The sequence below is a fragment of the Myxocyprinus asiaticus genome, chromosome 33 (genome assembly GCF_019703515.2).
Source record: "Myxocyprinus asiaticus isolate MX2 ecotype Aquarium Trade chromosome 33, UBuf_Myxa_2, whole genome shotgun sequence".
Lineage (NCBI taxonomy): Eukaryota > Metazoa > Chordata > Actinopteri > Cypriniformes > Catostomidae > Myxocyprinus > Myxocyprinus asiaticus.
Genome location: NC_059376.1, coordinates 6,117,742 through 6,141,273, shown reverse-complemented (window position 1 = coordinate 6,141,273; position 23,532 = coordinate 6,117,742). Strand labels below are relative to the sequence as shown.

Here is a 23,532-nt window from a genome sequence, read left to right as displayed (position 1 = left end):
GTGCAGGCATTTTTCTTACTTTGTGTTGCTCTTTATTGTTCCTTTTCCACACAAGATCAGCCCAAAGAGGTCCTCTTTTACTGTATACCATATGGTCATGCAAGTGAAAGAACCTCAACACCTGAGTGTGTTTCCTAGATGGGAATCAGCTGTGATTTTAATTTGCATAACTTAAATCAGCTGTTTCTCAGTAGCAATGGAATAAAATACAGGGCATATATTTGTGTTTCAATTCACAATATGAACAGCTGTTCACTTTGACTTTAGCCTATAAGTTAGGTTTAGAACGATGTTATCTGTTCTGACATACAGTGTGAAAGCATTTGTAAATTTGGCAGTAAAAATCCATTGTTTTGGTCTTGTTTGAGCTTGTGTGTAAAGTTCAAGCATTTTAAATTTGTGTTAACTGTATGCATTTTGTGTCAAAGCAACAAGAGATGTGTTAATTGTATAGCCTACACAGACGGATGTTGTGCTAACTGTGTTAACAGTTTAGGAAAATTGTTAAAAGTATTGAAATAATGTCATAGCGATCGTGTGTAATACAATTTATTATACATTTATTTTTAAACTTATGTTTTATTCTTGTAAACATTTCATGTATATTGCATTTTGTTACATTTTTCAAGTTTGTGTTATTTCCATATTTACATTTAATGTACACTGCGGGTTCTTCTTGCATGTTTCCTTTATCAGAAACATGGTGGATGTTGATGGGGAATGAGAGAGAGAAAAATCACATTGACTGTACTAATTTTGCTTCATCCTACTTTTGTTAAAGAGAAAAAATTCAAACTCCAACCAATTAATCTGCGGTGTAGTCATATCTCTGTGTCGTACTGTGGTTGCCACTTGATGTTTGCTACATTATCATCATGTAATGCAGAACCTTTGCCTCACAGAGTGACATTTTTAAATAAAAGTCAAGGTGTAGTACCTAGTTTGTGAATCTTTCTGGTTTTGGAATTTTTGTGTGATGACAGGTGTTTTGGCAAAAGTGTAGTGCAATATTTTGAAGGAATTTCCGAGTTGGAAGTCTAACATCATGTGGTGTGCCATTTGCGCTTTTCCTAGTAGGAAGGTGGAATTATTTATTTTTATTTTATTATGATATTTATGATAGTTTGGTCTGCATGAATAAAAATAAGCAGCAATTAAGTTATTACAGAGCAGTTTATAGTAAGTAGATAAAACACTGCATTTTTTTTTTTTTTTTTTTTTTTTAAGAGCGGGAACGCACACTGTGTAAAAATATGTAAACGCAGTCAAATTTGTCTTAAGTGAAAACAGGCGGGACAAAAAAATGGATATGAACAGAAAGGATCTGTGCATTACTCTGCAGTGTGAGTACTGGTGTCAGGTTACATCTGCATCATGAGCTTCTTTGTCACACAAATTAACCTTTTCGTATGCAGATCTAAAACAAATAATAAACTTGAAGACAAGAAACACCTTTGATAAATAAATGGGAAATCCGATTAGTGTGTAATGTTGCTTTTGTATACCCATTTTTTTCCTTCATAAAACAATTTAACCATGAACAGAACTTAGCCAATGACACACGCGAAAATGTAAAACATTTGAACTCTTGCAGTGTGTTCCGCAAAAAGTCCTGCATGACAATGCAAATATGCAAAATAGTTATTGTGAACATGACTAGCAGAGGTGCCTCCAAATACTACATCCTGTGTATAAACACCTATACACGCTACTAAAAGATTGTTTGTCATTCTATGACCCTGCTCTTTTTAAACATGGATCTTTTAGTATGCACATGATATTTCATCTATTGGTGCAATAAATATTAACTTTATTTTATATAAAACAGGGGTATTCAATTAAAGTTCCAAGAAGTCCTCACTCTACATTTCCTTCCCAGTAAAGGTCCGGACGATAACTTACATGGTGTCAGTAGTCAGTATACTGTAGCTATGAAGTGACATAAGGAATGTTTAATGCATTTTATGTAATGGTTATTTTAAATTTACAAGTTGGCAGCAATAATACTCCTGTAAAAGAAAAAAATCATAAAAGGCAAAACAGTCTCTTCAAAATTAGAGAAGGATTATGACATTGGGGCCCCAAAGACTAAGCCAAAGTAGTGGGGTTTGGGGAATATTCTACCAAAAGATTAAAATATTTCGATTAGTTCATCAACAGAGTGCACTTTTATATGAAATTAAAAGATAAAATCAACTGTTTGTTTTGAAGCTGAATGACAGCAGTCCAGTATTTGTTTGAATATTTTTAGATACCTAAGGGGCATAGCAGGCCTTGTGACTAAAACACAAGTCTCCGTCTCTGCCCACATGTCGAGAATGTGATTACCTCCACATCGCTTGGGCGTTATTCTCTGCACCTCACTAGTTCAATAGACTCCTTCCCTCTACTGCAGCCGGTGCCGGGATCTCCAGTCTTCGCCAGCACAATAAACGTTATCATTGTTGTAAATAAATCCTTTGAACTGTTCCTCTGCTATTGGGTCTCTGTCTCGCGCTCACTCTCTGACACTGGTACGTAAAACATAGAAATTAAGAGCATTAAATGTTGTTACAATTACAAGTGACGATCACCTGTCGCTTGTAACTGCTCTCATTAGATGCAGAATAACCGTTTTTTTCTCATTTCTCCTCGAGAGAAGCATCTTTATCCCGTGTCCCCGCATTCAGGGAAGCAGTAATTATGCTGACATCGAGATAAGCCATTGCACTCACACCTTGGTTTTGAAAGCATACATTGCGGCTGATGGCCAAAGATTTCGGGCCATTATAAATAATATGATAAATGTTTCACAGAAGGCTGACGGCATATTCACTGTTCTCTAACAAAGTCATGTTTAATTGTAGGTCAATTTAATATTTATACAACCTCAGCTGCAAGTTTAAAGTTAATCCATAAGTTTAATCATTTTAAACCATGACTTGCACTACACACAAATAACTAATATTGGCATTATATTAACGCTGTTAGCCAGAGGGGAACTGCCCCCCACTGTGAGCCTGGTTTCTCTCAAGGTTATTTTTCTCCATTAACAAACATCTTATGGAGTTTTGTGTTCCTTGCTACAGTCGCCTTCGGCTTGCTCACTGGGTTTCTAAAAATAATTATTACTTATTTTTATACACAATTCACAATCATATTTAATCAAACTACACAATGATGAAGACTTTATAGATATTACAGTTTCATTTTCTGTTAATGCATTATTTTCTGTAAAGCTGCTTTGAAACGATGTGTGTTGTGAAAGGCGCTATACAAATAAAAATTACTTGACTTTTGCATTACTGTGTGTAGGGCTTTATAAAACAGAATCTAAGATGTTACCAAAAAGCATTTGTAAATATTTTTCTTTTGTAAAATCAATGCAGAGTAGAAGTGAAAATATATTTTCTCTTCTGATAATAGCTAGCGTAGCTTCCCAAACATTGGCGAAACTACAGTCAGTGCAGGATGTGCAGCCGCACTGGGACCCAGGGAGAGATGGAGGCCCGAAAAGACAGAGGGGTACCCTTTCCCGGAAGGCAAAAACAAGGGGGGCCCGACTGGTGCCTTGAACTTTGTCCTTAAGATCAAAGTTACACCACTGCTGCCAAATATTTTGAATGTGTACAGTTACAGCAAATACAGCATTATAAATTTATGTATTTTTGTCCGTAGCTATGGAGAGTGATGTATATGTAAATAAAGACGACACTGAGCAATATAAGAATGTTAAGGTCATCATTTAATATTCGGGTCAACACACAGATATCCATCCACACTTCAATTATAAAGTACAGTTCGGTTGAACCCAAAGATTTAGCTGTTCAACCATTCCAATCAGCCGGAAGTCAAATAAATCTCTTGGTCAGAACACAAGAATACGTACCTTTATTTTGTTATTATATTTGCCCGCTAAGAAGTGTTTGTTTATTTTATGGCAATCCTTGCAATTGGCACAATTCTTCAGTATTAATAGACATTCAAATGTATTAACTTTTCATTTTAGTAATTTGATCCTGCAAGCATGAATAAATAACACTGGGTGAACTTCAGCAACTGTTAAAGGAATGTTCTGGGTTCGATACAAGTTAATCTTGACAGCATTTGTGGCGTAATGTGGATTAACACAAATTTATTTAGGCTCGACCCTCCTTTTCTTTTAAAAAAAAAAAAAAAAAAAAAAAAAGAAATGGTTACAGTGGGGGACAATTTTTGGAGGGTTTAAAAGCAGAAATTTGAAGCTTATCATTTTATAGAAGCACTTTCATTAATTCTTCTGTTAAAACTAATGTATTATTTGAGCTGTAAAGTTGTTTAAATCATAATTTTTACAGATGTTTAAGGATTTTAGGTTTTGTTGACATCGTTATGGCAACGAAGCTGTAAAATTGTAAAATTCTTTACACAGAAAACATTAGTAAGTGGTTTTATCAAACATGATGTTAACACGCATATTAAATCTTGTGGCTAAACTTTCAAAACAGTGAGTAAAACAAACAAATTTGTAATGTTAGTTGGATGAATCTTTCAAAGAAATGTAATCAAAATAAATTCTCATTACTGTAATGGGAAAAACACAACAGTTTTTTACAAATATACCTTACAATTAAAATAATATAGTTATTTTTTTTCATATTACAGTAATAACAATTACATTAGGCTACTGACAATGGGGGTGTTTGCACTTAATTGTCATTAAAATAATGCCACAATGCAAAAAACTTAATGGTTGTAAAAAAAAAAAAGGCATAAATTCTTTTGAAATTGAGGTGCAAAATAACCCAGGCATGTTCCTAACAGGTTTCATTAGATTCACCCAGCTAGTTCTTTTTCAATAAAGCCGGTGTCACACTAGCCAATTTTCAGGCGATATTTCAGGTGTAAGCTTTATTTACATAATCGACAAAAGGATGGAGATCATTTTCATTTTTGTGTCCTAAACTATGGAATAGTCTTCCTAGAAGTGTTCAGAACTCAGACACACCCTTTCAATTTAAGTCTAGACTAAAGACTTATCTATTCGGCCAGGCATACACCTAATTTATCCCTCAATTCATAGTTATGCTGCTTTAGTTAGGTCTACAGGAACTGGAAACACTTCTCTTATTCTTTAAACCTGCTTTAAAGTGAATGGCATCTACGCTAATTTTATTCTATTTCTTTCCCTGTCTAAACACTGGGATATATATCCTAAGGTTACCAGAGCCTGCCAGATCCATCTCCGGTCCAGCTTGATGTCCGACTCACAATGCTACATGTCGCTTAGCGATGATGACCAACTGCAGCATGTGCCAGACAGACTTCACTTCAGTCTACTAAGACGGGCTTCACAGAGGATGAACTGATGCAAACTCAAAGACATGGGATTCTTCATGAGCCACTGTCTGAAGCATGGGCTCAGGATAGAGTTCACCAAAATTACCTGCCATAAGCTTCCAGTGGGACTGTGATGCTCCTCACTGAATGATACCTATATCATCTTGGTCAAATGAGGGACAACACTCTCTTAAAAAAAATGAACTGCATAGAAAATGAATTAACCACTTACAAAAGCCTACATCTGCCAAAATCAAAGGACAATGCAACAACGTGTATTTGTAATTCGGGATGACTTTAACACTAAAACTTATAGTTCATACAAAATCATTTTAACCACTGACCCACAACACTTCCTAGGTTGACTACTTTTAACCACTAATAGTTCTAAACAAAACTAATATTGGCATTATTTTCATTCATTTTCTGTTATAGCGTAATTTCCTGTACCGCTACTTTGAAACAACACCTGTTGTGAAAAATGCTACACAAATAAATCTGACTTGACTATCGGCAAGTGTGACATATATCCGACTGAAGAAAGCGAGATCTCAGCAAGACAGTCAGCAAGCGTGAAACCTAAGGGCAAAATAGAGTTGTTTGGAGTTCGCTAGTGTGAGGCCGGCTTAAGCAGTGACAGGCAACAATAGAAGATTAGCAACTGGTTCAAATTATTTTAAACAACATATGCAGTACATGTACAACACAACTTCATGAAAAATATTACTCTTCATAGTCATTATCAGTGATTTGCTGAGGTTGAAGTGACATGGACAGACACAACTTTCAAAAATTTACTAGCAAAGAAATTATTAATTTCTTTTACCAAAACAACCTGATTTCATTCAGTATCTCACTGTGTGCTTGCTTACAAACTCATAGATATAGTTCGTGAACAGAAATCTGACATCCTTGAAAATTTTGTAGGTTTATCAAACATGCCATAAAGAGAATTTAACAGTAAAAAGCAGGAAAAAAATGAAGATCTACCAAAAAGGGCACCTAAAGAGAAAAGAGAAAATTGTCAATACACATACTGTAAATATATCCTGTATATTACAGGATAAAAGGACACAACCATGTTGATTAATACATATAAAGTGGGTACAAACAATATTTGGACACTGATAGACATGCTTAAAAATGTCTGAATGCCATTAGATAAAAAAAATATCTAAGCAAGTGACATCTACAAACAAATGCTTGTTTTTCACAGAACATCACTTTTCTGAGCCATTTTTGCAATAACTTTTAAGCAACTGGTGTCAAGGTGATTTTAGTGTTTGTATGTCTGGTATCACTCCAGGGTCTCTCTTTTTAGTTAGAATAGATATTTGGCGCCATCTTGCATCTCAAAACAGTTACAGACTGTTAAAAAATAGCCTCAAAGGACTTAAATATTACTTAAATATGGTAAAAAGAAATGTTTTATGAATGGATTGATGCTCAGGAGTACCCAGTTTAAAGCAAATAAATGAAAACGTCACTGACGAAAAAATAACCAGCAAGAGTCACAAAAAGCTGGATGTGAGAGAATCAAGAATAGAGTAAGAATTCGACTGCTGATAATAATGTATAAATTGATATTGTTGCGGTGTTCTTATTGCTAGGCTGATTGTTTTCTACACAATAGATTACTTTTCTTAGAAGAAGCTAGTATGACAACAGAATAATTTCAAATTAAATCATTATGTCTATTTATTTATTAATTTGTTAAGTAGATGTAATAAGCAGGATAGTGTACAGTCGGGCAGTCATTAATAGAAAACAAACAACTTTTTTTTTTATGATCAAAACTGACTGACTATACAAACTTTTGATGACCAGAGAGTGCACAAATCCTTTTTATCATCATTTTGAATAGTATGTCTATTGTTTTGTAATTTAAAACCTAAAAAAAAAAAAAAAGAAATGTTCTGCTTGAAAAGTTTTTTAGCTATATTTCTGTACAATATAAAACACCTGAGTTTGATATTTTGTTATATATTGCAATTACATTAATACATTTTAGTGTGGCTTCAGTTACCAAATAATTTTGGGTCTGCAGTGTATAAATATCTGATATACTGTGATTTACACACTAATCTCTTTATTACAGAGCAAGTGTTATAATATCTATTTTTTTTTTTTTTTTTTACATGCAGCGTATCACATACCATCCAATGTAACATTGGCACAGGTTTTCATGTGAAGTCGCCTGTTTGATGAGCAGCTCCACTTGAGTTGGGACGTCCAGAGTCTCATCATGTGAAAAGTCTCGTCCTATATGGAGTAAAAACACAAAAACACACATAGATAAATCCATTAATATTTATTGCCCTAGCTGCTGATGTCTGATAATGAATGGAATGGCTATAAACCATTATTGTTATTTAAGGCATTTCTGTGCTGTGACAGGTGTCTGGCATGCCGTGTTGTCGGCTAGCTAAGTCAACTTCATCCTCACCCTAATGTACAATTTCAACACACATTATCTGGGACTTTCCTATTATTTGAAATAATTAACAACAACAGATTTCTGTTTTAAATAGACTTTATTTAAACTTTCAAAGGGGATGGTGCATCGGAAAGACAGAGAGGGAAAATGCGAGGGTTTCCGTCATGTGACCAAAAGTTGAAAACATTTCAACTTTTGCTGCAACGCACTCTGTGTAGGCATCTGTTGACCAGTGGGAATCCTTAGAGCGCTTATACACTAGGGAAAGATCCGACAGATCGTTTGACGCATAGGACTGTGAAAAGACCATTTGGAAGCCGTGTGCCACAGAGGGTAGAGTTGGTCATGGACAGAGATGGCTTTTAATATATATATATATATATATATATATATATATATATATATATTTTTTTTTTTTTTTTTTTTTTTTACCATGTACCAGTAAACATTGAATATCTTCTCCAGGCTCTCAGTCCACAATTACTATCTTTTAAGCCTGACAGAGTAAGATAATAGAAGACAGTGTAGTGAGAATCACACTGGCACCAATTGAAATGAACTGGGCCTCACACAAGACACCAAAGTATTTGGTAAATTTTTGATCACATGTGTATGTGTGTGAGTATGAATATCAGACTGTCCCTCCCTCCCTCCTCGGGGCACCAGCTAAGGAGTTTCACCTTATCAGTAAACAAAATTCCAATTGGACCATTCAATAAATTACAAATACTGTATGTAAATTGGAGGGAGTTAGTAATCTGGTTAATCTTAACGATTTGTGAGATTCAGCCTAACCCTTTAGAGCCCTTCTGCATCATAAACACGAGGAAGACACAGCTGCAATATAATGAGTTTTATTTACAAAAAGATGAAAAAGAATAACTAACAAAAACTACTAAATGGTACTTATACTGTATGTTAAAGAATAATATAAATGAATAGGTAAATAAAATACATAAGATGCAAAGATGCAAGTGGTTGAATTGGTTGTATCAATGGCAAAGTATGACTATTATTACATTATGACAAGATAAATAGCTGTTTCTCTGTTAATTAATAAGGTGAAAACCTTATTTCTAATTAAATAACTCAAAAGATTATTTGCTTGACATTTTATACAGAAGTTATGCAATCTAAGGAACATTAGATAATCATAAACTGATAGTATACACTAATGCCAAGGTCTCTGGAGAGAAGTTTGGATAGTGATATATTTACTTTCTGCTTGATTGATCGATGGGTTCGGTGATAGTGACGTCTTCCACTGGTGATTCGGGCCAAGTTACAGTGGATAAGGTGTTGGATTCCATTTCAACAGCCTTGGGATACAAAGGAGATGAGGAATGCTGACCTCTTGGAAGCACCGAAAGAGTTCTTGCAATCTGGAACACGCAGATATACAGCCCTTATGTCACTACAAGTTTCTTTATCTGTAACATGCAGATACAAGAAACTTGAAGAGAAGATTTACTCGCCAGAGATAAACCTTGTCGCTGTAGTTATCTCCTTGGTATGGGGATTCCGAACTAGGCGTTGCAATTGTCTCTTGTAGTGCGACTTGGACGATCTTCTACTGTCTCTCTTGGAAGGAGACAAAGAACGACGAATGATGTTATTCTCTCTCTACTCTCTGTGAAGCTGAGGCACTGCATGTTGGATGGTCATTCTGTTACATCTCATCCCACTCAGGCCAGAGATTCAGAACATTGAAGTGATCTGTTACAGTCTCCTTCAGAGATTCAGAACACAGTGTGGCTGTTTTAAGGATACTTTTATACCTTTTTCATGAGGAGATTCCAATTTGCAGCTTCCTGTTTCAGGGTTATGATTGGCTGCTGACACCAGAGGGTGGCACACAGTGTGGGCCACCCTCCCTTCTCTGTGTGGAACTAATTTGCATATTTTAAAGTACACAGTTAGAACAGTGCCCTTAAAGTTTTATCTATGCATTATGCCTTTTCCAAACCACTTTCAAAATATTTTGGCATTGTTCTCAGTGCACAGAGTCTAAATATGGTATTGAAAGATGAAATATTACCCATGCATTCATCCATATCTTAACCTTTTCGCATGTGAGTTTCTCCTGGACTGACGGATCTCCCAGAGTGAGCTCTTTAATGTGCACTGTAATTAAAATAATGGTAACCTGATTGTAACGGCTTTATCCTTTTATTTAGTGATTGTTTGAAAGTTTGTAACATAAAAATAAAGATATTGTGATGTTGAAAAGACTACTTGAGGAGCTGGTTCATTATGACAACCGCTTCAGTCCCTCTTTTGCTTGTAAACAGCAACACGAATGCAGATCACACCGGTTTGATCGTATGCGTCTGAGCTGAGCCCAGCCTAGTGTAATCACACCAGTTTGATCATGCGAAAGGGTTAATAGTTCAAATTGTGAGAACTATTGTGTTATTCAAACAATTGCTATTTACATAAACAGTCTGTGAATGAGTGGATGTGTTGCAGTTGATGTTCATTTTAGGAGTAAATGTTTGTGTGTAAAGATTTGTCTTTGTGGCTTCTTTGTTTCAGCATTTGCCACATGGTAAATTAATGCTTGGTTCACTTTGTTCTCCTGGAAGTCCTAGGGAATTTACGATCCTTCTCACCTCTGGTCTTAGGACATTAGGATGGGGGGTTTGAGAGGTTGCTAAGAAACCACTCATGGACCAATGAGAAGTCTTTTCCAATGTGTTGGAAGGTCTTTCCTGCCTTGTGAGAGGTGTCTGGCAAATGTCCGAGCAGCTTATCTGATGGCTGCACTTGGCATTTGTTTGTGTTGGTCCTGCCACGATCTAATCAAAATAGAGCCACTCTTCTTTGCCGTGACAGTTAGGGAGGGGTTCTGCCATAAACTGTCTCCTGCAATGTCATCTGGTCCGCTTGTTCACCACAGCAGGGAATAAATACACCATATGTTTGAGTTTGTCCACCATGAATGTTTTCAACTTTGGTTCACATGATGGAACTTCACTAACCCTTGCATTTTCCCTCTCTATTCTTCCGATACACCATCCCCATTTAAATAAATGCATTCGCAGCATTCTCTGTCGCAGCGTTAACTCTAGTGTGTAGGCGCCCTTAATCATTCACACGGAATCACAGCTGTGTGTGTGTGTGTGTTTTGTGCAAGTAATTAGCCAGGGCAGACACATTCGCAAAGGTTCTGCCCACAAGTGCATAATGAGTATGTTTGTGTTTGGTTCTCTGTGGTCAGAAAATGATTTAGAGTTTTGCTCACCAGTGAGTTTGTCACGGACTCTGTTGATAATTTGGATGGCTTTCTTGTTCAAGGCTTCAGGCTGCACGAGGCCATCACCAACTAAAAAGAGAAAAATGAAGTTATAATCAGAAAGAGCTTTAGTAACTACACATCATCATAGCAAATCGTCATAGTATTGTACCACTGTACCTCGATGTTCATTTAATACTATTTACAGTATGTATTAATTTTCTGTGCATCAGACTGATTCAGAGACTTACTGAAGGAGTGAATGGATTCAGGCACTGTGGTTCCAGGTTTTTTGTGGGTGGTTTCTCCGAGATCTATACCCTCCATTGCTTCTACAAAAAACATACAACAAAAGGATTCAGAAAATGAATCTATAGACACATGATCACTCAGTTTTTAATGGATCTCACTTGCTGGTGAGTTTATCTACTATAGCAGCGGTCATTACAATATGGGTGAAAGTAAAAGACTGACCGACGGACTGTCCTGCTGTGTAGGAGTCAGTTCTGGTCCTGGAGCGCTTGTTTCCTTTAGTGTTTGCTGTAGGAGAGAACACAAACATCTGCTTGTTTGACATTCACAACCATCTGTGGTTTTTACAAGCAGTCACTGTTTCCTCTGAAGATGTTAAAAAGAATTGTTCCCCCAAAAATGAAAATTCTGTAATAATTTACTGAATCTCATGTTCTTCCAAATCCATATGACTTTCTTTCTTAGATATTTAAGCAAGATGGCGCCATGGATGGCTGCTCCGGTATGGAGCTCTCTAGCGTTTTTGTTACTTTTGTTTGTTTGTCATGTTTTTTGTCACTCTTTTCCAATAAGTTTCACCAGGGAAGAACTGCTGAAAATATTTGGTAGAGCATACCTGCTAATATTTTGCCAGTGTTTGATTATTCTGACGTTTTATTAGACATCTGCTCTACAAGTGATCCAAGAGATGAAGCGAGGGAAACGCATCGGTGTGCTTGTGAAGCTCCGTCAACGTGGCTTTAGGACTCTGCTGATGAGTATTCATCTGGTGAATGTCCGCTCCCTCGCCAACAAAACGGACGTGCTGCTTCTGCTCATCCAAACAAATAAGGACTTTTGCTGCTCTGTGTTTCACGGAAACCTGGCAGAATGAAGCCATCCCGGACAGCATATTTCAGAACGGATCGCGTTGCAGAATCATCGGGGAAAACAAGAGGTGGCGGGACATGCTTTTACATCAACTAAAGTTGGTTTACAGATGTAACAGCGTTGAAGAAGATGTGCTGTCCTAATTTAGAAGCGCTCTTTGTCAACTGTAAGCCTTTCTACTCGCAGCAGGAGTTTTCCTCATTCATTCTTGTGAGTGTTTACATCCCGCCCCAAGCATGCGTGAATGCAGCGCTGCAACAGCTGGCTGATCACATCACAGACAAGGAGCAACAACACCCGGACTCACTTATTATTATTCCTGGGGATTTTAACAAAGCAAACCTCACACATGAACTGCCCAAATACAAACAACACATCACATGCCCCACCAGAGACAGAAATATACTGGACCACTGCAACACCACTGTTAAGGATGCATATCGTTCTGTCCCATGTGCAGCTTTAGGACTCTCTGATCACTGTCTGGTTCATCTTCTCCCAACCTACAAGCAGAAACTGAAATCAGCTAAGCTTGTAGTAAGGACTGTAAAATGATGGACCAATGAAGCAGAGCTGGAACTACAACCCTGTTTTGAATGCACTGATTGGAGTGTTTTTGAAACTGCAACCACAGACCTGGATGAGCTCACAGATACTGTGACATCATATATCAGTTTCTGTGAGAATATGTGCATCCCTACAAGGACTTTTCTATCATTAAATAATGATAAACCATGGTTTTCAGCAAAACTCAGACAGCTTTGTCATGCCTAAAAGGATGCTTACAGAAGTGGGGATAAAATATTGTACAACCAGGCCAGAAACACACTGACTATGGAGATTAGAGTGGCTAAAAGAAGCTACTCTAAAAAGCTGAAAAAAAAAAGAACAGTTTTCAGCCAATAATCCTGCATCTATGTGGAGAAGCCTGAAGGAGTCACCAAGTACAAGACAGCCCCAGCCCCAGCACCCCCCCCCCTGCAGAGAATCAACAAATAGCTGATGACCTGAATGTGTTTTACTGCAGGTTTGAAAAGCCCAGTCTCACACCATTCCCCCGCTCTGATTTTCAATTCACACACCCGCTTACACCTCCTGCAACCCCTATCCTCCCCCCTCCTGTTGCTCAACCTGCACTTATGGTCTGTGAGGAGGATGTGTACCGGGTCTTCAAGAAACAGAAGACTAGGAAAGCTTCAGGCCCAGACGGTGTTTCACCTGCAAGTCTGAAAGTCTGCGCTGACCAACTGGCCCCTATCTTCAAACAGATCTTCAATAGATCAATGGAGCAGTGTGAAGTTCCCTGCTGCTTCAAACAATCCACCATCATTCCGGTGCCCCCCCCCCCCAAAAATAAATAAAAAAAATCACAGGACTTAATGACTACAGACACATCGCTCTGATGTCTGTGGTCAATAAGTCATTTGAGAGACTGGTTTTGGTCTACCTGAAGGACATCATTGGACCCCTGCTAGACCCCCTTCAGTTTGCTTACAGAGCAAACAGGTCTGTGGATGACGCTGTCAGCATGGGACTGCATTATATCCTGCAACACCTCGACAGACCTGGGACTTATGCAAGGATCCTATTTGTGGACTTCAGTTCCGCTTTCAATAACATCATGCCTGATCTTCTCTTAACCAAACTGACCCAGCTCTCCGTACCCACCCCAGTCTGTCGATGGATCATCAGCTTTCTGACAGATAGGCAGCAGCTAGTGAGAATGAGTAAACTCACATCCTGGACCCTCATGATTAGCATTAGTTCTCCTCAGGGATGCGTTCTCTCTCCACTGCTCTTCTCCCTATACACGAATGACTGCATTGCAAAGGATCCCTCTGTCAAGCTCCTAAAGTTTGCAGATGACATCACAGTCATCAGCCTCATCCGTGATGGTGACGAGTCTGCATACAGACGGGAGGTTGAACAGATGGCTGTCTGGTGCGGCCTCAATAACCTTGAGCTGAACATGCTCAAAACAGTGGAGATGATAGTGGACTTCAGGAGAAATCCCCCACACTCCCCCACTCACCATCCTGAACAGCACTGTGGCAGCAGTGGAGTCATTCAGGTTCCTAGGCTCTACCATCTCTCAGGACCTGAAGTGAGACACCCATAGACTCCATTGTTAAGAAGGCTCAGCAGAGGTTGGACTTCCTTCGCCAGCTGAGGAAGTTCAACCTGCCACAGGAGCTGCTGACACAGTTCTACTCGGCCATCATTGAGTCTGTCCTATGTACATCTATAACTGTCTGGTTTGGTTCAGCCATCAAATCAGACAGAAGGAAACTACAATGGACAGTCAGGACTGCTGAGAGTATTATTGGTGCCCCCTGGCCACCCTCCACGACCTGTATGTCTTCAGAGTGAGGAAACGTGCAGATAGAATAACTCTGGACCCCACACACCCTGCCAGCTTCCCTTTTGAACTTTCCAGGACATCCAGGCACAAGAACAGTTTTTACCCTCAGGCCATTTTCCACATGAACAATTAAACTGCCTTCAGGACTCCCCCTTAGTGTAATGATGTAAATAAATATCTCATGTACATATGTAAATTCACTCATTTAATTCAATAACTGTACATACCCCTACCTTGCACATATATTACCACTTGCACATGCACATATGCCATTCTATGTTATATGTCCTATTATTTGTATGTCTACTTATACTCTTACCTTGTTTTATATTTTTAGTCTCACTGTAATGTTCTGTGTGCACTTGTTTCTCCTATCACCAAAAAAATTCCTTGTGTACGTGAGAACACTTGGCAATAAATCTCATTCTAATTCTGATTTCTTCTGTGGAATACAAAAGGGGAATTTATGAAGAATATCTGGGTTGCTCGTTTCCATATACTGACAGCTGAATGGGAACTGGAGCTGTCAAGTGCCAAAATAAAAAAAAAAGCAACATAAAAGTAGTCCATACAACTTATGCAGAAGACTTAGTCCTAGAAGTCCTTTTAAGTTAAATACCAGCTTTGTGTGAGGAACAGGAATTTAAGTTAATTATTCACTGAAAATCTTCTCTGCTTTGGCTATCATATAAAAAATGACACCACTTTTGTAGCCCATTCTCAGAGAAATTTTATTATAAATTGTTTTGGAATATAGTTCGTAAATGATATGGACTACTTTTATTCATTGTTCATTTTCAGTTTTTTATTTTAGACATAAATTTTTATCTTTGAATGAAAATGTTCTTTATATTTAGTTAACATTTCATCAGCTCATATTTATTAACTTGAGTAAATTTTACTCGGACTAAAATGGCATTTAGTTGACGATAATGTACAAAATGACAAAAACATGTATCAAGTAATTTTTATTTGTATAGTGCTTTTAACGCATCGATTCAAAGCAGCTTTACAGAAAATTGTGCTGTTGCAGAAAACTATGCTGTGATGTTTTATAGTCCTCATTATGTGGTTTAAATGAATAATGCAATTAAAAATAATGCCTTAAAAATTACTGACTTTAGGCCACCAGTGAGTAAGCCAAAGGCGACTGTGGCAAGGAATACAAAATTCCAAAATGTGTTAATTTACGTAGTAAAATAAACTTGGGAGAAAACAGGCTTACCTGGGGCAGCCAGTTCCCTTCTGGCTATATAGCATGAATATAATGCCAATATTAGTTTTCTGTTAAGTACATGTCATGTTTTCTGTAAGTAAACTTAGTAGATGTTGGTGTGGCAATGTTTAAAGTTAAAAGATTTGTATGGATTGTAAAATTAATGATTATGTGTCTTTGAAATCCATCCCAAATTGACTGTGAAAGTGCACGTAGATGAAGTTTCCTTTTTATTTGGCTGATGAAGGCTTTAGCTGGCATAAATTTAGTCCCTATGTATTCAGAGAGTGTAGTCCATCATAAGTCCAAGATGATACTGGCAGAGGTCAGCGAGGTGTGCCTCGCAGTCCGATCGGAAGCTTGTGGCAGTTAATTTCCAATTAAGTATATCTTAAGTCTGAGGTGCAATGAGGACATTGAAGTGTACGGCAGTGCCAAATCGTTTGGTCTCAGTGGGCATTGCTTCCTAAGATAAACCAAGAACTCTGAGAAAATCAACAAAATAACTCCCTCAAAGTAAACATCTTTACCTGAGACACCACACCCCACTGAGTGAGAATTGCAAAATTATTGTGCTCCCACATTTGCTCCCTTTACCATCTCGCCACCTCCTTCTCATCACATGTATCAAATGTATTACCAAGTTATTATTATCAAGTGTACATGTCAAACTCAAACCCACCTAAGAACCTGTACAAAATACCATATCTGATGTATACAAAGAATGTAACTATGCATGTTTGATATCATTCAAAAGGTCTCAGTGTGACTGGTACAATGGTCTCATTCCCACAGCAGTAGATAAAGTAATAAAAAAGATTTTAGGATTTAGAGAAATAATGTTTCTGTGTTGGGGTGTGTCTTCATGAGGCCTTCAATGCAAATTATCCCCAACACTCATAAAGGTGTGACCTCCTGAGTAGTGGGATTCTACTGAATTCCAAATTCCAATTGAATAGTCTTTTGTTTCCATTTAATGCAACTATCACTCTGGTCTGAATATTTAAGGAGAACTAGCAAAATGTTCTGGAAGAAATCTGTAAATCAGATCTCCCAGATCATTCATACTGCAAGGTATGTTTCTCTGATTTTAATCTATTTTATGTTTATTCTGATCATTCGTGAATTAGCTTTGGTTGAATTTATATTGTTTAATTCCCTTATGTAAAGCTTTAATCCTACCTGACCAATAAACTGATAATTTTCATTATTTAGGATTATTCAGGATTCTCCTGCACTCATTATTTCCAGTAAATTATGAGGAGTCTGATGTTCCCACAAGCGTATGACCAGGATAAGAATATTGCTACGGAACATGAATGAGAGAAGCAGTAGGTGCGTCATCTAGGGACCATCAATCACTGATTTATCACTTACCTAAGCAAGTTGTATGTAGATGACTGAGCAAAACTGAGCAAAAAAATAAAAAATAATCATTTGGTTATGAGGAAGCAGTAGGTGGCCTGACTTAATGATATTAGTTTACTCTGCATCCGCTGACTTAAGAGTGAACTGGCAACTTCGTGATTGTGAGAACTGTATATTAATCCGGCTGGTGTATGACTATGTGACATCGGGTCCCTAATAAACTAATTGTATAATTCAAAGGTAAACTTCGATTTTGATGTGAATGCTCAGTGCCTGCATACAGTTGAACGTGAGCCTGTCAAAGTATACCCCAAATGACTGTGCGCGAATACACAGGCAGTTGGTGCATGCGCGCCATGACTGTACGAGACACCGGACAATTTCCCTTTAGGAGTTAAGACCATAAAGATGTATTTTTAGTCCTTCAGACTCGAGTTATACAATTGCAGGTATATCCTGACCTCCTCACATACGTGTTCTAGATGTGATCTTCTTCTAGTGCATCTTCGTGAAAACAATGGCTCAAATGTGTGAGTGTTGCCACCTTGTGGACCCACTACTTGCAAATAATTCCAGTTGCATGCACATTTTGCACGTTCAAAGACACCCGGTTAGAAAAATAGGGCTGCCCGTGTTCAGTGCTCGAACACTGCTGATGATGAAATTTGCCTCATGCATCCTGAGCATCTGACCGAAGTATACTTTGGGCTTTCTGAGAATACAGACCTACAGAGTAATCAAAAACCCAAATTAAGATTATCCTAAAATGATGATCAGAAACTAATTGGAATCTTAGGTATATTATGACTGGAGTCAAATTGGAGTCAGATTTAGTCTAAACTAAACCAAATAGTTTAAGACATTAAAAACACACGTGCGGCAGAAAAGAGGAACAAGCACAAACCTATGCCAGTCCCCATTCAATTTCATTATATGGAAAAGAGTTACCAAGACATTTGTCAAAAATTCACCTTTTACATTCCACAGAAGAAAGAAAGTCGTACAGGTTTGGAGTACATTATGACAAGATTTGGGTGAAGCCTATTTTCTCAGACTTTCTCAGGTAATAATAGAAGAATTGTGTGTCTGGTGTTTGTAATTGTTTTGTATGAGTTAAAGTTGTGTGCTCACTATCCATGAGTCTCCAGTTGAGTAAGGGGTCATAGACAAAGGCCTCCAGCACGGCCATTACACTGTCTCTGTGCTCTCGCAAAACCTCCATCACTGTGTGACATGTAATGCGGTAGTTACCATCTAATCCGGTCACCTGACAGAAAGAACAATGTGAAACAATGAGCCAAGTAGAGGCAAAATGGATAATTGTTTTTCAGTTTAAAGATGAGGCAAAAAAATTTGCATTTTACCTCCATGGCATTGGTTAACATCCGGGTCAGTCTGAATGGTATTTTCTCAGGAAATTTCTCTCTCGTCATTGCAACCTTTAATACAAAATAAAACTTTAGTTACGAATAGGTGAAGTTACTGTATGTCACTTGTTTGTTGTTGTAAGGGTTAGGCAAAATTAATAATTTAATAATTAAATTATAATTTAAGAATTAAAGTCTCTGTTTAAATTCATGAGCAGGAATTTGCTAACTTTATATAATAAATATTGACACACACACACAAAAAGAATGCATTGATTATGTATTATGCTGAGTTTTAACCAAACTTGTACTAACCATAAGTGAATTACTAATAAATATATTTCCATCATGGTCCATAAAATGAAAAGTTAAAAATTAAATGAAAGTATCAAATATAATGAAGAATACATAAATTAAACACAAATATCTTTGGGTGTCATTTCAAACATGGAAAATGTATATCTAATGTTTCTGAAAAGAACCTCCATATTATATGATAACATGTTTATGGATAATTGACACTGAAAAATGAAATACAGCAGTTACATTAATTTCTTTGAATTTCATTCCATTTTAATTCTACTTCCTTAAAATCTCAATTTAATTCTAAATGGCACACAACCTTGTTTGTTCAAAGAAAAACTACCTCAAAACAATCCCCAAAATCGATATGCAGGATCTTTCCACTGAGTCTGTCCAACATCAGATTGGAAGGGTGTCTGTGGTTAGAGGGAAAAAGATAATGCACAGTTTCATAAAAAAAATAAAAATAAAAAAAAAACATATGCAGATAAGAGCAGGTAATAAGCAATTATCATTTTCAGTTCAATTTGTACCTGTCACCAAGCCCTAATATATATCCAACCATAGACATGACGGCCAGTGAGCGGGTGTAGTTAGTCCTCCTGTCAAACCACACCTGTAAGGAGAGGAAGCTCTTTAGTGCTGATTTTTTCTCAGATATTTCCCAATTTAAGTTTAAATTAAAAGTTATTTAAACAATAAATGATAGTACCTTGTGATTGTTTAATTATTACATGAATTATATATCTTTTTTTTTTTTTTTCTTGAAACCACAACATTTCTCTAGATATACCATTATTTGAGTCTAAAATCTACTTAAATTACAACATAAATGTAAAATGTTGAATCTCATGATGAAGGGTCCAGGTCATATTTCAAGTCAAATTCAAAATACAACATTTTGTTAATAATATTTTGCCTATATTACTTATTACAATGTGCAAATATGTTTTTATTGAGATGTAATGTAATGTAACTAATGCATTTGGGGTCTTTGTTGTTTGAACTCTTATTTTGTATTGTGTTGTGTATTGTCCTGGAGTCTTAATTTGACAGTCTTGTTTTTCCTGTTTCCCATTATTCCCTTACCCTTTCTAGTTTATCATTAGTTTCATGTGTATTTAAGCCGTCATGTTTCTTGTGTTTCTTGTTTGGTTTTGTCCTTCTTGGATGTATCGTAGGTGAGTGTTGCTGTTACTGGTTTGTTGTTTAGTTTCTGTTTTGATGTATTTTGACATTATTTAATTCAATAAACACTGTATCTGGATTCAGTCCTCTTCACTCGCTTCTCTCTCTGAGCACCGGTGTTACAGAAGACCAGACCATATAAATGTATGGACCTCAGGCAAGCACATGAATCTATAGAGGAATATATGGAGCTTTTCTGTGCTTTTGCTAGCTGTGTGAACTGGGGAGACTTTGAACTTAAGGACATTTATAGGTGGGGTCTTAATGAGCCTATTAAAAGCTGTCTGCAAGGTGGTGGATGCATTCTCCCCTTGCAACAGTACAGTACTATATAAAGACATGGCTCTGTACATCAGTGGCTCATCCTATAGTGGCTCATCCTATACTGTGGGTGTGATAGAGGACACTCAGACTCCCCTGACTCCCAGCACTCTCTCGTCAGAGGCAGCACCTAGTGCTCGCTTGCTGGAGGTGGCAAGTGGTAAGAATTGGAGGAGGAGAGGAGGGAGAGCATTGCTGCCGGTTGTGATGGTGGATATGTCCGCTCCATTCTCCACAGTTGATGCCCACAGGTTTCTAATCTCAGTGGTCCTAGAGGTTCCAATTCTGTGCTCCCAGCTTTGGTGATCCCAGAGATCTCAGCTCCAGTGGTGCCAGCGTCGGTGGTCCCAGCTTCAGTGGCCCTGGTAGTCCCAGCTTCGGTGGTCAAAGAGGTCCCAGCCTTGGTGGTTCCGACTTCAGTGGCCTCAGATTTGGTGGTCCCAGAGGTTCCAGCTTCAGTGCCATCGCCCTCATCAAAGTACCCTAGTGCCCAGCCACCCAGACCTTGCCTGAGACCCTGGCTGCCTTGTCCTCACACTCCGAGTCCCCTACCGGCTGGCTCGGCCTTGCCCTCTGGGTTCCTTACTGGCCCCCTCGGCCTTATCCTCGGAGTTCCCGGCCGCCTTGACCTTTCCCCAGTTCCCAGAGAGTTCCCCATGCTAGTCGGTCTGGTGTGAGTCCTGCCTGGCCTCGCTCCCCTGTCAGTCTCACCCACAGCTGGCAACGCCCTGCCTGTGTCCCCTGTTGCCTCGCCATTGCCAGAATCTCCTGTTGCCTCACCTTTACCCTCTCCAGATCTGCGGTGGTATCTGGGTCCGTGGCCACCACTCGGGTAATGTATTTGGGGACTTTGTTGTATGAAATCTTATTTTGTTTTGTGGTGTCCTTGGACTCTTATTTTGATAGTCTTATGTTTCCTGACATTCTCTAACCCAGGTGTTTCTAGTTTATCATTAGTTTCATGTGAATTTAAGCCGTAAATTTTCTTGTGTTCCTTGTCTGGTCTTGGTTTTCTTGGATGTATCGTCGGTGAGTAATGCTTAGTTACTGTTTTGTTGTACTTTGTCATTCTTTAGTTCAATAAACACTGCTTCTGGATCACGTCCTCTTCAGTCTATTCTCTCTTGTAGCACCAGTGTTACAGACATGATGTGTGTTTGTCCATTCAATGAAAGTGAATGGTGACAAAATAGTGCCCAAAGCTTTTGGGTGAGAACAGACCAAAATATATCTCCATTTTCACAATAAGTCTTGACATCAGAAGTCTCCTTAGTGATCATGATTTCAAGCTCGATTACACCTAGCGCCATCTAGTGCTCTGCGTATGTGCCAAGCACTAGGAAGTGTAATCGAGCTTGAAATCATCATCGCGCCTAGAGACTATAATGTCAAAATGTACCATAGAAAGGGAGTTACATTTTGGACTTTTCTCATCCAAAACCGATTGGATCGCTTTAGAAGACATTGATTAAACCACTGGAGACTTATGGATTACTTTTATGCTGCCTTTATGTGCTTCAAAGTTTTGGTCACCATTCATTTGCATTGATGGACCTAAAGAGCTGAGATATTTGTTTGTATTCTACAGAAGAAAGAAAATTCATACACATCTAGGATGGCATGAGGGTGAGTAAATGATGAGAGAGTTTTTGGGCAAACTATTCCTTTAACAGGTTTTGTGAAAATCACCCAATAAATTTGTGCAGCTTTATTCTACAGCACTTCATGAAGTAATAGCTCAATTCAGTGAATAAAATGACTGGAATGGATTTTGATTGCAGCAGCTATGACTGTGATATTCAACACAATATAGTCTTTTGACGAGAATGAAAGATATTGAATGCAGACCTCTGAACTGGGACTCTTGAGCCAGAGCAGTTTGGCCAGATCATCTCCTGCTGTGTTGTTCACTGCGTGCTCAAAAACCTCCACCTTCTCCATCAGAGTCAGGTGATCGTAGTCAGGGGCCATCTAACAAAACACACAGACACAACAAACAGCTTCACTGCATGTGGTATTTAGCAGAGCTTGAAATAGGACAGTGTACAGAGCATCCACGAGCCACTCACTTTTCGCTGCACCACCAGCACAATGCAGCCTTTTTCATTGTTCAGTCAAGTTTCAGAATTTCAATTAGAGGTATGTTACCCTGAGCATGATGCGGTGTTCAATGTTGAGCAGGATCTTCTTCTTCTCGCGATAATCTCGAATCAGTGCGTGCAGTGTGTCACAGTGAGGAACCCAGCCAATCAGACCAGAATTAGTGGAGAGCGGGATCACTGCATAGCGCTGAATACTGTCACACAGAAAAGCAACAAAACCTTGAGCTAAAGACATTAAAATATCAAGATGTTAAAACACATTTATGCCTGCAGAGCTGAACGACATGTTCAGTATTCATGATATATTACTGATGACTTTATCAGCAATATAAAAGTAAACAACATCATTGATATTAATGCGCTTTTATTAGGGCTTTAAATTTCCTAAAAAAAAACTGTCATTAGTTTTGTGATTCCTTGTCTCGCCACTTGTGAGTATGAGTGTGTTATGTGACTGATTTAAATGTCAGTATCAAAAACAATGTTACAGTTGCCAAGTTTGATTGATTTACGTAACTCATTTCAAATTGTAAGGTTCAAATGAATCAATTCTAAAATTTGATTTAACTAAGTCTACTGAACACGGCATTTATCATACAAGAAAATATATACATGTAAATATTGCTGTTTATTGTTATATTGGTGCATAAACAGTCAGTGAAAATGATTAAATAACATTCTTCCATGTGTTCATTTAGTGAAAAAACGATGTGGAAAACATGCCTCGACTATTTTTTTTATTTTGGCCAATGACATGATGCTACTTTATTGTCCAGATCAATTAAATTATTCAAAAATATTAATAAAATGCAATTCGCACAAAACACAATTACTTGACTACACCTCTACTATGAACATGTTTTCATTTTATGAGTTTAAAATCATTTTGACATTTTTTCTAAGGCTTAAATAAACAAAAAAATCATGTGATGTAACCATCTGGAGACAAATAAAATAAAGTCAAAGTCTCTTTAAAAGCTGAAATTCTTGAAAAAAGAGAAATGTTATAATGAATATTCTTTAATTGTCATTTCTTTTAAAAAAATATCCTGACCCTGTGAAACATGTTATGTTCAAATTTAAATATCATTTGAAAATCTTTTGTTCTCCAAATCAAAGTCAGGTGATGTAACCAACATGTAGGCTGCAATTCTGTTGTCATGTGACAAAAAAAAAGTTTATTTTGCTTGCATTAAATATTAAAAATTTACAA

General features: G+C 37.7%; 1 protein-coding gene across 2 annotated transcripts in view; it reads right to left on the bottom strand.

Moving 5' to 3' along the window:
- Positions 1 to 3,707: 3,707 nt before the first annotated feature.
- The window catches only part of mtor (mechanistic target of rapamycin kinase), a 317,851-nt gene continuing 298,026 nt past the window's right edge, over positions 3,708 to 23,532 (bottom strand). For both annotated transcript variants that reach the window (XM_051670135.1, XM_051670136.1), the window contains exons 48-58: positions 22,366 to 22,513; positions 22,066 to 22,188; positions 19,242 to 19,324; positions 19,052 to 19,124; positions 18,403 to 18,477; positions 18,170 to 18,305; positions 11,445 to 11,510; positions 11,222 to 11,302; positions 10,980 to 11,060; positions 7,455 to 7,560; positions 3,708 to 6,300 (exon numbers count right to left, since the gene is read on the bottom strand). In XM_051670135.1, coding sequence (XP_051526095.1) covers positions 6,285 to 6,300; positions 7,455 to 7,560; positions 10,980 to 11,060; positions 11,222 to 11,302; positions 11,445 to 11,510; positions 18,170 to 18,305; positions 18,403 to 18,477; positions 19,052 to 19,124; positions 19,242 to 19,324; positions 22,066 to 22,188; positions 22,366 to 22,513 — 988 coding nt within the window. In that variant the 3' untranslated portion in view covers positions 3,708 to 6,284. The remainder of the gene's footprint in view (positions 6,301 to 7,454; positions 7,561 to 10,979; positions 11,061 to 11,221; positions 11,303 to 11,444; positions 11,511 to 18,169; positions 18,306 to 18,402; positions 18,478 to 19,051; positions 19,125 to 19,241; positions 19,325 to 22,065; positions 22,189 to 22,365; positions 22,514 to 23,532) is intronic.